Source organism: Natrix helvetica (genome assembly GCF_964273705.1).
Source record: "Natrix helvetica genome assembly, chromosome: 2".
Lineage (NCBI taxonomy): Eukaryota > Metazoa > Chordata > Lepidosauria > Squamata > Natricidae > Natrix > Natrix helvetica.
Window position 1 is genome coordinate 294822524 of NC_138552.1, and position 14308 is coordinate 294836831.

Sequence of the window (14308 nt, forward strand, 5' to 3'; positions counted from 1 at the left end):
CATATTCACGGGTGTAACGCTGATACCAGGACACCAGTGATAAAAAGGGGGATGGATGTTTGGTGCAAAAAATAAAACCGGTGAGAGCCAAGGTGGACGTTGCATAGGGATGGGATGGCGCAGCTATGGCACTCTCTGCGGGCATGCCAGCCGCCACCACAGCCCAGCTCCACTGCCCACGCGCCTCTGCCAGCCAGCTGCTCTCTGACATCCATGCCCGGGGGGCGCTTGCATTACATGTTGGGGCTTTGCACAGGCCCCCCGCGGTCCGTTTTGCCTTCCAGGTTGGTGCAGGTGGCTTTCCAGGCGCAAAATGGGGCACGCATGTGGCCTGGAGGTAACAAAATGGACGAGGGAGGGCACCAGTGGTGGGTTGCTCTTACCTTCGCTACCGGTACACTGCTTGTGGTCAGTTCGTGCATGCGCCGGACATGCGCTGCCTAAGCATACGCACCCCACCACTTCTGCAACACCCAGCTGCTTATCGGAGGTTGTGCATGTGCACAATTAGCCCAGCTGCCTTAAAAACAAAAATTGGAACGCAGGCGGGCCAAATGAGGCAACCGCTGCTCCCGACTACCTGTACGGCCGTACTGGGCCGTACCAGCTGAAACCCACCAGTGGAGAACAGACGCGCAGGGGAGTGCGGGGTGGTGGTGGCATACGCGCATTGCATTATGGGTGCAGGGTGGTGGTGTCGTTCGCGCATTGCATTATGGGTGCAGGCAGGCTGGTGTGCGCGCATCTTCAGCATATGATGTCAAAAAGGTTAACCGTCACGCATTCATAAAAAAAAAAAGTGCAGTAGGCAACTGAGAAAGACAAACGTACCTGGACGTCATACAGGGCCACGATATTTTCATGCTGCAGTTCCTGGAAAATAAAAGACAAGATAGTTCAGAAAGAAATCTGACCAAGACTGAGTCCTGTACAGATAGTCCTCAACCTACGACCGCAACTGAACCCAACATTTCAGGGTTCTTTTATTATTGTAATTTTTTTAAACACAAAAGACAACATAAAACATTCTCACCCATTACGTACAGCATGTCGTTTGGTTACAAGCTTTTGTGCATCCATATTTTCAGTTACGTATACAGTCACCAATTTCCCACCTGATATGACTAGCTACCTCACTTTCATTTTACATCATATATTCAATGACAGTTAATGTTTCTTTCCTAAGCCCACGTTTCCGTTGTCCAGTGAGATATTGCTTAAGGGAGCTCTGCCCCTTTTTACCACCTTTCTTGCCGCAGTTGCTAAGTGAATCCCTGCCGTTGGTAAGTCAGTCACGGGGTTGTTTTAAGTGAATCTGGCTTCCCCGTGGACTCCGCTTGTCAGGCGGTTGTGACTTTGGGACAGAGCAACGGTCGTTAAGTGTGAACCGGTTGCCAAGCGTCTGAATTTTGATCCCATGACCATGGGGATGCTACAAAAAGGTCGTCACCGTGGAAAGAAATGGTCGTTAAGTCCCTTTTTTTCAGGGCCATTGTAACTTTGGTGACTAAACAAACTGTTGTAAGTCGAGGACTACCTGTACACGTTGCTATCAGAATTATTCCCAGATTCTTGCTGGGAATCAAATAAGCGAACGTCCACCAAATCTATAGGCTCAACTGCACAGGGGGTACCACTACTAAGGAAGTCCTCTTCTCAATACATAGAGGATTATAGAATAACACAATTGGAAGGGACCATGGAGGTCCTCTAGTCTAGTCCAACCACCTGCTTAGGCAGGAGACCCTGTACCAGGGGCGTCCAATTTGATTTCACTGAAGGCCTGTTGTGTTTGACCTTGAGGGCCAGGGGGATGGCCAGCTCGACGTCCATTTTCGGCCTTGACAGCCTCCTGCAGTCCTCTCTGCCAGCGAAAGCAGGACTGAGGGAGGGGGAGCTCTTGAACCCCGTTTTCGCTGGCAGGAGGCTGTCTCAGTCGAAAACAGACCTTCCCGAGCTCCGTTATCACCGGCAGAGCCACCAGGGGGCTGGCCTTGGGCCGTTTCCCAGGTGGTCCTGTGGGCCAGATCTAAGGACCTTGTGGTCTAGATTCCGCCTGCGGGCCTTGATTTTGACACTCTTGCCCTATTCCAGTGATGGAGAACCTTTTTGGCACCATGTATGTGCACTGCAACGCTGGAAACCCAAAGACCAGCTGGCCGGTGCGCATGCGCACGCCAGCCAGCTGTTCTTTGGGGTTTCCGGCATGTGCATGCGCGCTGCTGGCCAGCTGTTCTTCTCGTGCACCAGAGCACCAAAAACCCAAAGAACAACTGGCCAGCACGTGCGTGCCTGTTTTTGGGGCGTTTTCCAATGCTCCGGCACCCATGAAGGCCAGCTCGCCAGCGTGCATGTTCCGTGCCAGAAGAGCATCTGGCTGAGAAACAAGCCGCTTTTCAGGCTGTTTCCTGGCCATTTTCAGGCGCTCCAAAAACAGGCCCAAAACCATCCTGAAAAACACCCTGAAAAATACACTGAAAACAGACCGGGTTTTGGCTGCTTTTTGGGCCGTTTTCCGGTGTTCTAGTGCCCGCAAAAACCAGCTGACTGGCGTGTACATGCATGCCGGAAATCAGAAGAGCAGCTGGTGGCGGTGTGCCTGCCCACGGAGAGGATTCTGCGTGTTACTTCTGGCACGCGTGCCATAGGTTCGGCGTCACGACCCTATACTATTTCAGACAAATGGTTGTCCAATCTCTTCTTAAAGACTTCCAGTGTTGGAGCATTCACAACTTCTGGAGGCAAGTAGTTCCACTGGTTAATTGTTCTCACTGTCAGGACATGTCTCCTTAATTCCAGGTGGCTTCTCTCCTGGATTAGTCTCCACCCGTTGCTCCTGCCATGAGCCAAGGGAGAGTAGTTGCCAAGTTTTCAATCCACCCAGCCTTCGGATGTCTTTGAAGCCAGTCCCATGTTAACTAGACCAGGGGTGGCTTCCCAGAAACAGGCCAAGGGGTTTTCTTGGAAAAGTTGACTCACCAAAGCCAAGGAAGGGCTCTAGGCTAAGTCCAAGAAAGATACTTTTACAGATGTACAGTTTCTTTCCTGGGTTTTTATAAACAGAGAGAGAGAGAGAGCAGAAAGTTTAGGTCAGTGACGCCCTTTTGATCTGTTTTGAGGAGGTGCTTGGCTTCAGCTTTTATTATCCTGGCAAAAGCGGCTCTGAAAATAAGGAACTGGGGTTGTCTTCTCTTACTTCGGGGGTTGACTTAAACCAGGGGTGTCCAAACTTGGGAACTTTAAGACTTGTGGACTTCAACTCCCATGCTGGCTGGGGAATTCTGGGAGTTGAAGTCCACAAGTCTTAAAGTTCCCAAGTTTGGACACCCCTGACTTAAACCTTCCCCAGTTCAAAATAACTGGAGGAGAGGGGAAGGAACTGAAGCCAACCGGCTGATCAGTGGAAGAATCCAAATTAAAGCATCAGTGACTGACTATCCTTGGCTTGAGGTAAAGGATAAAAGGTTAGGACAGGCAGAGGAAAAAGAACGCTGCGCTAGGAGGAGACTCTATGGTGGGGGGAAACTGGACTTCCCGTCAACAGGGGATAAAGGATACTGCGCTAGGAGACTCTATGGTGGGGGGAAACTGGACTTCCCGTCAACAGGGGATAAAGGATACTGCGCTAGGAGACTCTATGGTGGGGTAAACTTCCCATCAGCAGGGGAAAAAGGACGCTGCGCTAGAAGACTCTATGGTGGGGGGAAACTGGACTTCCCGTCAACAGGGGATAAAGGATACTGCGCTAGGAGACTCTATGGTGGGGGGAAACTGGACTTCCCGTCAACAGGGGATAAAGGATACTGCGCTAGGAGACTCTATGGTGGGGTAAACTTCCCATCAGCAGGGGAAAAAGGACGCTGCGCTAGAAGACTCTATGGTGGGGGGAAACTGGACTTCCCGTCAACAGGGGATAAAGGATACTGCGCTAGGAGACTCTATGGTGGGGGGAAACTGGACTTCCCGTCAACAGGGGATAAAGGATACTGCGCTAGGAGACTCTATGGTGGGGTAAACTTCCCATCAGCAGGGGAAAAAGGACGCTGCGCTAGAAGACTCTATGGTGGGGGGAAACTGGACTTCCCGTCAACAGGGGATAAAGGATACTGCGCTAGGAGACTCTATGGTGGGGGGAAACTGGACTTCCCGTCAACAGGGGATAAAGGATACTGCGCTAGGAGACTCTATGGTGGGGTAAACTTCCCATCAGCAGGGGAAAAAGGACGCTGCGCTAGAAGACTCTATGGTGGGGGGAAACTGGACTTCCCGTCAACAGGGGATAAAGGATACTGCGCTAGGAGACTCTATGGTGGGGTAAACTTCCCATCAGCAGGGGAAAAAGGACGCTGCGCTAGAAGACTCTATGGTGGGGGGAAACTGGACTTCCCGTCAACAGGGGATAAAGGATACTGCGCTAGGAGACTCTATGGTGGGGGGAAACTGGACTTCCCGTCAACAGGGGATAAAGGATACTGCGCTAGGAGACTCTATGGTGGGGTAAACTTCCCATCAGCAGGGGAAAAAGGACGCTGCGCTAGAAGACTCTATGGTGGGGGGAAACTGGACTTCCCGTCAACAGGGGATAAAGGATACTGCGCTAGGAGACTCTATGGTGGGGTAAACTTCCCATCAGCAGGGGAAAAAGGACGCTGCGCTAGAAGACTCTATGGTGGGGGGAAACTGGACTTCCCGTCAACAGGGGATAAAGGATACTGCGCTAGGAGACTCTATGGTGGGGGGAAACTGGACTTCCCGTCAACAGGGGATAAAGGATACTGCGCTAGGAGACTCTATGGTGGGGTAAACTTCCCATCAGCAGGGGAAAAAGGACGCTGCGCTAGAAGACTCTATGGTGGGGGGAAACTGGACTTCCCGTCAACAGGGGATAAAGGATACTGCGCTAGGAGACTCTATGGTGGGGGAACCGGACTTCCCGTCAGCAGGGGAAAAAGGACGCTACGCCAGGAGACTCTATGATGGGGGAATTGGATTTTCGGTCAGCTCCAGAATTGAATTGGGGGGGGGGGGGGGGGGCTCCCGGTTATGACGTTTGTGGCTCTTTGGGTGTTTAAGGTTGCCAACTCTTAGATCTACAGCTAGCCAATCTGAAGAATCTATTACAGGCAGTCCTCTACTTACAACAGTTCATTTAGTGACCATTCAAAGTTACAACGGCACTGAAAGTGACTTATGACCGTTTTTCATACTTACAACCGCTGCAGCCTCCCCGTGGTCACGTGAGCAAAACCCAGATGCTGGACTGGCTCCTATTTGTGAATTGACTCATGTTTATGGCAACTGACTCATATTATGACGGTTGTGTCCCAGGGTCAGGTGATGACTTTCGGCGATGACTTCTCGCAAGCAAACTCAAAAGGGGGGGGGCAGATTCACTTAACAACTGTGGCAAGGAAGGTTGCAACAGGGGACAAAACTCAATAAATACCTCACTTAGCAACAGGACGACTCAACTGTGGTCGTAAATCGAGGACTACCTGCATTTTAAGCAGTTACTAGAAATGAGGAACAGCCTTCCTTTGGGTTTCCTCCAAATTTACTTCTAACTTTTATTTCATTGTTGTCAAACTTAATTTTAATGTTTTTTTTAATGCTTTTGCATCTTTGCTTTTACGTTATTGCGAGTCGCCCAGAGTTACTCCAAACAGTGAGACGGGCAACGTATCGACTTAATAAAACATATTGTGGATTCCGCACAGCAAGCAAAACAGCCCCTGCCCCTTGCGTGACAACTTTTCCGCGTTTGACCGACGGGTGGGAAACAAATGACTGGCTGTGGTTTTTAATAAGCTTGACACTGCAAGAAGATCTAAATGTCAAACAGGATGTCACAAGCTCACTGTAGCATAAAACACTTGCTATTTTTAAAAAAAAAAAAAAACCTTTTTTTGCTTAGGCTCAGACCACAACTTTCTGCAAGGAAAACAAAAAAGAGGAGTGCTTGTTTGCAGAGGTAGCATGGCTGGCATTATAAAACTGAATAAAAACTTCAGAAGACTGTGTTCCTAAGATCAGGGATGGGGGAAACTATGGCCCTTTTAAGACTTGTGGACTTCAACTCCCAGAATTCCTGAGCCAGCCATGGCTGGCTCAGGAATTCTGGGAGTTGAAGTCCACAAGTCTTAAAAGGGCCATAGTTTCCGCCTCTATACAGGCAAGGAATATCAACTACTGTATTTTTTGGAGTATAAGATGCACCAAGATTTTGAAGACGTAATTTTTTTTTAAAGTTTTTGCACTCTGCAGACCTCCCAAACCCTCTGCACGCCTCGTTTTTTGTGAAAAATGGGACATGCAGAGAGTTTGAGAGGCTTGCAAGGTGTTCCAGGGGGCTTGGGGCGGGCAAAAACCAGCCCATTTTTCACAAAAATGAGCCCGTTTTTTGCCAAAAAAGGGGCCATGCATAGTCTTTAGGAGGTTTGTAGAGTGCTCCTGGGGGCTGGGGGGAAACAAGCAAAAAACAGCCTATTTTTCAAGAAAATGGGCCAAAAAAGGGCATGCATAGCCTTTAGGAGGCTTGTACAGTACTCCTAGGGTCCGGGGGGGGGGGAGGGGGGAAAGCAAGCAAAAGAGAGTCAGTTTTTCTCTCGTTTTTGCCCTCCCCAGCCCCCAGGAGCACTTTGCAGGCCTCCCAAACCCTCCACACGGCCATTTTCGCGAACGAGGCGGGGTTTCAGACAGCCAAAAATGCTGCATTCAGTGTATATGACGCATCCAGATTTTCACTCTTTTGGGGGGGGGGGGGAGGCAAGTGCATCTTATACTCTGAAAAATACAGTAATTAGCTAGCTTGGCCTTCCTCAAGCCTGGACCCCCAGCTTGGGTTTCAATTCTCATGTTTGCCAGCCCTGGGTGGGAGTCAAGGCCCCACCACATCTGGAGGGCATCACACTGGGACAAGTTTGAGGGAGGAGGTCCACAGAGATTTCAGCAAAAGATCGGGTTTCCTACCTAGGCAGGGGGTTGGACTAGAAGACCTCCAAGGTCCCTTCCAACTCTACTATTGTATTGTATTATTGCATCAGTGCAGTGGTGTGGGCTAGACAAGGTGTGGGCTAGAAAGGGGACAAAGAAACAATTCCAAGTTTGAAAGCATCAGAAGCAGTATGAGCGAAATCAGAGAAGCTGTTTGGTCTAGTTGTGGTTAAGGTGCTGAACTAAACCAGGAGACTGTGAGTTCTAGTTCTGTAAAGAACTAGGCTGGGGCCAATCACCAGGAGGGGGTGAGTTCTAATCCCGCCTCAGCCATGAAAGGCGGCTGGGTGACTTAGTGCCAATCGCCAGGAGACAGTGAGTTCTAGTTCTGCCTTAGATATAAAAACCAGCTGGGTAACTTTGAACCAATCGCCAGGAGACAGTGAGTTATAGTCCTGCTTTAGCCCTGGAAGTCGGCTGGGTGACTTTGGGCCAATCACCAGGAGATTAATAATTGTGGCAAGAAAGGCAAAACTCACTTAACAATTGTCTTGCTTAGCAACAGAAATTTGGGGGTCGTTGAGGACTACCTGAAAAACACTCCCCCCAAAAAACACATTTCTGGAATTTGGCCATTTTAGCGCCACATTTTGGACAATATTCTCTTGGGATGCTCTAAACAGGTTCCTGGAGGCTGCAGGCGGTCTGCTCACCTGGGCCATAATCTACGGTTTATAAAACTACAATTACTGGATTAACCAAACATATAATGCCAAAACCAAGCCAACCACATGATTTTGGCATGAAGGAAAGAAGGAACACAAGCTCAGAATGCACACCTTGTAAAGGTAGCCCTCAACTTTATACAGGTAGTCCTCGACTTACTACCACAATTGAGCCGAACATTTCTATGGTTAATTTTGTTAAGCGAGTTTTGCCCCATTTTACGATCTTTCTTGCCTCGATTGTTAATCGAATCACTGATGCTGGTAAGTTAGTAACCAGGTTGTTAAGTGACTCTGGCTTCCCCACTGACTTTGCTTGTCAGGGGGTCGCAAAAGGGGATCACGTCACCTTGGAACACACCGCAATGGTCATAAGTATCAACCAGTTGCCAAGCGTCCGAATTCTGATCAAATGATCACGGGGATGGCACAAAGATGGTAATTGGGGGAAATGGTCATAAGTCCCTTTTTCCAGGGTGGTTGTAGCTTTGAAAGGAACTGTTGTAAGTCAAGGACTACCTGTAATTGGTCATATAATGACAGTTCAATGTTATGATGAATTCCCCCCAAAAGTACATAGGATTCTGAAATTCTGTCAGACACCCTCCCCAAGTCACATGACCAGATTTCGGATGCTCAGCAACCAGCCTGCATTCACAACTGTTTAGGCAACAAAAACGAAATGCACAGGTACAGTATAGGTGGTACCTTGCTCAATAGTATCAACTGTGAAAGGGATCTTGGAGTCCTAGTGGACAACCATTTAAATATGAGCCAGCCGTGTGCAGCAGCTGCCAAAAAAGCCAACACAGTTCTAGGCTGCATCAACAGAGGGAGAGAATCAAGATCACGTGAAGGGTTAATACCACTTTATAAGGCCTTGGTAAGGCCACACTTGGAATATTTGCATTCAGTTTTGGTCACCACGATGTAGAAAAGATGCGGAGACTCTAGAAAGAGTGCAGAGAAGAGCAACAAAGATGATTAGGGGACTGGAGACTAAAACATATGAAGAACGGTTGCAGGAACTGGGTATGTCTAGTTTAATGAAAAGAAGGACTAGGGGAGACATGATAGCAGTCTTCCAATATCTCAGGGGTTGCCACAAAGAAGAGGGAGTCAAGCTATTCTCCAAGGCACCTGAGGGTAGAAGAAGCAGCAATGGGTGGAAACTAATCAAGGAGAGAAGCAACTTAGAACTGAGGAGAAACTTCCTGACAGTGAGAACAATTAATCAGTGGAACAGAAGTTGCCTCCAGAAGTTGTGAATGCCCCAACACTGGAAGTCTTTAAGAAGATGTTGGATAGCCATCTGTCTGAAACGGTATAGTTTCCTGCCTAGGCGGGGGGTTGGACTAGAAGACCTCCAAGGTCCCTTCCAACTCTGCTATTGTATTGTATTAACCTATGGCACGCATGCCAGAGGTAGCACACAGAGCCCCCTCTGTGGGTACATGCACCGTCGCCAGCTAATCTTCTGGGTTTTGGTGCTGGATTTGGCCATTTTTCAGGCTGTTTTCTGGCCATTTTGGGGTTGTTTTTCAGGCCACAAACAACCTGAAAAACAGCCTGAAAAATGGCCTGCAACCAGCTCAAAAAACAGCCTGAAAATCGGTGCCGAAAAGATTTGCCATCACTGAGGTGGGGCAACCGAATTGTGAAAGTTCCGCACCATTCCGGCAGTCCTCATCCATCTATTCCAAACCAAATTGAAAAGAGAACAGAGCAAAAGGAAAAAGCAAAACAAAAGGCCCTCAAAATGAAGGTTAGTCTATGTACACAGGTAGTCCTCAACTTACCACCATCATTGAGCTGAAAATTTGTTGCTAAGCAAAGCAGTGGGGTTCAGTGAATTTTGCCCCATTTTACGAGCTTTCTTGCCACAGTTGTTAAGTGAATCACTGCAACGGTTAAGTTAGTGACACGGTTGTTAAGTGAATCTGGCTCCCCCCCTTGACGTGGCTTGTCAGGATGTCGCAAAAGAGGATCACGTGGCCCTGGGACACGGCAGCCGTCATAAAAGTGAGTCAGTTGCCAAGCGTCTGAATTTGCATCGCATGAATATAAATATGAGGACTGGTCATAAGTCACTTTTTTTCAATGCCGTTGTAACTGTGAACTGGTCACTAAACGAACTGTTGTAAGCCAAAGACTACCTGCACACAGTCACTATAAATAAATGTCACAAACCTCGTGAAATGTAAAACTTAGGAAAAAAGGACACTGATTTTTTTTTCCAGGATAGGCAAGCACCGCTAGGTATCAACACAATGTTAATTTGCTGTGATTGTCAAAGCTCCCCCTTTTGTGAGCTACACAACAGCATAAAGGAGGCTTGTTGTGTTTGGAAGAAAACAAGCCTTCAAAATACAATACCTTCAGGATTTTTATCTCCTTCCCAAGCAGGAGCTGCGACTTCGACAAGTTCTTTTTGTTAATGCTTTTTATAGCCACTTCCCAGTCCGTTTTCTGAAAAGAGGATGGAGAAAGTGTTCTAAGTACAAGCACATTTTCTTATTTTGTAAACAGTCACAAGAAACAAGCAGATCTGGTGTTCTCTCTCTCTCTCTCTCTCTCTCCCCCCCCCCCTCTCTCTCTCCCCTCTCCCTCTCCCCCCTCTCCCCCTCTCCCCCTCTCCCCCTCTCCCTCTCTCCCTCTCTCTCTCTCTCTCTTAAAAGCTTTATGATGATGAAGATTCCTGGAAGAAGCTGGGAGTCCTCTTTTTTCCACCTGGTCTACAGCTTTCCCAACTGCTAATTGCAACTGCCAATACACACACACCCCCTCCACTCCTCCCTTAGGAAAGTTGAAAGTGGCTGGTGAATTCTGGGAGTTGAAGTCCACAGGTCTTAAAGTTGCTAAGGTTGGACACCCCTGATCTAAAACATTTAGGAGAATATGTCAAGTTGCGAACATTGGGTGTAAAAAGGACAATTTACAATCAGGACCACAGACCCAAACTTTACCGGTGTGCAACTAAAGTAGGGCAACTCGCAACTTTCTCCTTCTAGTTGTCCTTTTTAGGGTCCAGGCAATTAGCTTCGTCCCACTCTACCCTTGGGTTCAAATGCTTAACAGGCAAGATCAGAAACCTCCTGCTGTGTTAGATCAGTCAAGCAATGGTACCTTTTAAAGAGACCTGCAGACCATTCCCTTATCTTAAACAGAGTGCCCAGAAGCTCCCTGTCTCAACAAGATTGCAGATGTCCAATAGGAATCACACACACACACACACACAGAGGAGGGAGAGAGAGAGCCCAAGTTGTTCAAAGTTACCCAACAAAAAAAGACATTTGTGAAGATCCAAACATATCTATAAGTCAAGCTAGTAAATTGACAGAAAGATCTCTTGAGGGATAGCTTGGCCCCTGCAGCAGGCAGGCATAATTATTATTGGTTAAATTTATTTGCCAATCTCACCAGGCTGGAGCTGCCCCAGGCAGCTTACAATAACAACAAAGAAAGGAATGTAAACAGCATAGAAGTAAAACAGAACCATAAAATAAACAATGGAAAGGGGACAACCAGGAGAACACACACAATATGATAACCAAGAGTGGAGGTCAACCCTTAAAACAAAACACACACCCAACACCAAGAGCTTTTTGCAAAAGGAGGCAAGAAAAGAAGGGATCCTCCAGAATTCGAGGACCCATTTGACGTCAGATGGCTCACTGGATCCTGGCAGGAAAAGCAACTCTGGAAAAAGATTGTGTGGGGGGAGTTGCTCCCCCTCCCCTCCAACCCCATTTATTTACCCAAGCTAGGAAGCTCATTCAAACCTTTGGACAGGAGGTTGGCACCCGGTTGGCGAAACCCGAGGCTCCGAACTACAAAACCCATAAACCACCGTCTCCTTTTCTTAATTATAAGAGAGCAGGGTTGCCATCGGTGTGGACGAGAGGGGAGAAAGGGTGGGAGGAAACGGGCAATCCGGCTGACATCATCCCATCCCTGGCTCTGCCGGGGAAGGAAAACAAGGCTGGCAAAACCCAGCAGCGGGCACCACAGCTGCACCCCTGCCCAACCACCCACCTCCTCAAAAATAGGGAGGGAGGGGAAGGAAAACCAACAATTTTTGTGTGTGACAATGCACCCAGCTTTTAAAAATACACCTAGGGCTTTTTCTGAAGTGTACCAAACCTCAGAAACCTAGTTAGGAGAAGCCGAGAAAGGGCAGCTCAGGAGAAAGGCTTCCCAGGTAAACTGGAGGTGGGGAAAAAAGCACAGGAGCCAACTTCAACCCCATATAGCCCCCTCCTTCCCAAATCTGGCAGCCCTGTAAGCCCCCTCCCCCCCCCAACCATCCCCATAGGAGCCGAGACCCCCAATTCTCTCTCTCCCCACCCCCATACCTTGCGGTGCCGACCCTTAAAGACCACGGCGAAAGCTCCATGCCCGATCAGGTCTTTTTTGCTGTACTCAAAATCCCCCACCACCTCCATGTTTTTCAGGGGGGCATGAAGCTTGAGGGGTGGGGTGCAGGGGGGGACAACGCAGGGAGGACAAGGAGAAAGGGAAGGACAAGCCGAAGCTCACATCAGCAGGCTGGGGGAGGAGGAGGAGGAGGAGAGGCTAGGAGAGGGGGGGCTGGCTCTGCCCGCGTCCTGGGCCCCCCCAACCAAAGGGGGCACCTGCTGGCATGACGCTGCTACTGAGCTGGGGGCTGGGGGGCACCGGCCAGCTTCCCATAGGCGGTGGGTGTTTTCTGGCATGGGGTGGTGGTGGGGTGGATGAAGCCCCTTTGGGGAAGATGGAGCAAGCCCAAGAGGTTTAAAGAAGTGGCCCTTTCAAACAGGCAAGCATTCGAGGTCAATTCCAAACCAAGATTGTAAAAACCCTACCACTAAGATGGTAAAAACCCTAAAACCAAGATGGTACGAATCCTAAATCCCCAGCATGGAGGGGAGGGGGAAATTAAACCCCTTTAGAAAAGCCCACCTTGCCTTTAAAAAAAAAGAGTGGGGAAGAACATAAAAAAGGCATAAAGGAGCAAAGCAGGTTGCTGTCAATCTAAAGCCCCCCTTTTAAAACAAGGGTTAGGGGGTCCCAGGCCCTTATGCTGCCTGGAGGAAGGGGGGGGGATAAGGAATTAAAAAGGGGGGCTGTGACAGCTGCCCCGCGGAGGAGGGCGGGAGAGGATAGATAAAAGGAAAAATACAGGAAAGATTAACATAAGGGGGGAGGGGAGAAATTATTATTATTATTATAATTTTCCCCTTGCTTTTGCGAAGGGAGCCAATAGAAAGGGAATCAAAATCGCTTTTAAAGGGGGCGAAGGGAATTAAAACCTTGCCCCCCCCAACGACGATATCTGGCCTGGGAATGAATTAAAGGGGGGAATGGGTGAGGGAGTTCACCCCCATGCCCATCTCTCTCTCTCTTACATCCTGCTGCCCCCACCCCCACCCCTCGCCTCTGCCCCGGCTTAAAGGGGGAGGGCAGGTGGCCCTTCCTCGAAGAAGCGGTTTGAAAAACGAGGGGGAGGGGGGGAGAAAGGGTGGCAGGTCTTTTGCAAGGGTGGGGGGGAAAGGAGCGCAGGGAGGTGTCCTCCGCCTTAGGCCGCTGTGCCGCCCCTCGCGTCCTCCGGGGGCGCCGACAATCCGAGCGCTTTTCCCCCACCGGCGTCCGGCCGCGACTGGCGAAACTTCCGCGCGGCGCAGCTATTTATATAGGACTTCGCGCGCAGGCGCTTTTTTTTCGGTCTCCCTCCGCCGGAAAAGGGGACAAAAACACAAGGGTGGGCGGGGCGAAGCGCGAGAGAGGAAAAGGGAAAAAAGAGTCCGCGCGCGGGAAAATTTGAGGGAGAAAAGTTGCTCAAAAGGGAGCGGGGGTGGGGGAGGGGAATGGCTGTGGGCGCCCTCTTGAGATAAATAAAGTACTTTTTTCTAAATAAAAAATAAATCGACCGGAAGCCAGGCATAGACACCCGCACCTAAATCAAAAGGATTCTTGGGTCCCTCCAAGACTGAGTGGCTGTGGTTTCCGTCATCCCGATTTGTGCACCTTGTTCCATCTTTGGTGATAGGGGGAGAAATTTTAGCCCCCTCAGAGAAGGGACGCAATCTGGGAGTCCTCCTGGATACGCGGCTTAGTTTAGATCAGTGTTTCTCAAACTTGGCGACTTTAAGTCCTGTGGACTTCAACTCCCAGAATCCCCCAGCCAGCATAGCTGGCTGGGGAATTCTGGGAGTTGAAGTCCACAGGACTTAAAGTCGCCAAGTTTGAGAAACACTGGTTTAGAACACCTGACGGCCGCGACCAGGGGGGCCTTTTACCAGGTTCGCCTGGTACGTCAGTTGCGCCCCTTCCTGGATCGGGATGCTCTGTGCACAGTCACTCATGCCCTCGTCCTTTCTCGCCTGGACTACTGCAATGCTCTCTACATGGGGCTGCCCTTGAAGAGCACCCGGAGGCTTCAGCTGGTCCAGAATGCAGCCACGCGGGTTGTCATGGGGGTACCTAGGTGCTCCCATGTTACACCCCTTTTAGGCGGCCTGCACTGGTTGCCGGTTGTTTTCCGGGTGCGATTCAAGGTACTAATTATGACCTTTAAAGCGCTCCATGGCTTAGGCCCAGGGTACCTGCGAGACCACCTACTGCCACCAGTAGCCTCCCACCGTCCAGTACGATCCCACAGAGTTGGCCTC

The 14308-nt window shown here is 49.5% G+C and overlaps 1 protein-coding gene across 1 annotated transcript in view; it reads right to left on the reverse strand.

Moving 5' to 3' along the window:
* Positions 1-13287, reverse strand: part of ULK2 (unc-51 like autophagy activating kinase 2) — a 149678-nt gene extending 136391 nt beyond the window's left edge. The window contains exons 1-3 of the mRNA XM_081945398.1: positions 12014-13287; positions 10035-10127; positions 832-873 (exon numbers count right to left, since the gene is read on the reverse strand). Coding sequence (XP_081801524.1) covers positions 832-873; positions 10035-10127; positions 12014-12103 — 225 coding nt within the window. The 5' untranslated portion in view covers positions 12104-13287. The remainder of the gene's footprint in view (positions 1-831; positions 874-10034; positions 10128-12013) is intronic.
* Between the last annotated feature and the right edge of the window lie 1021 nt (positions 13288-14308).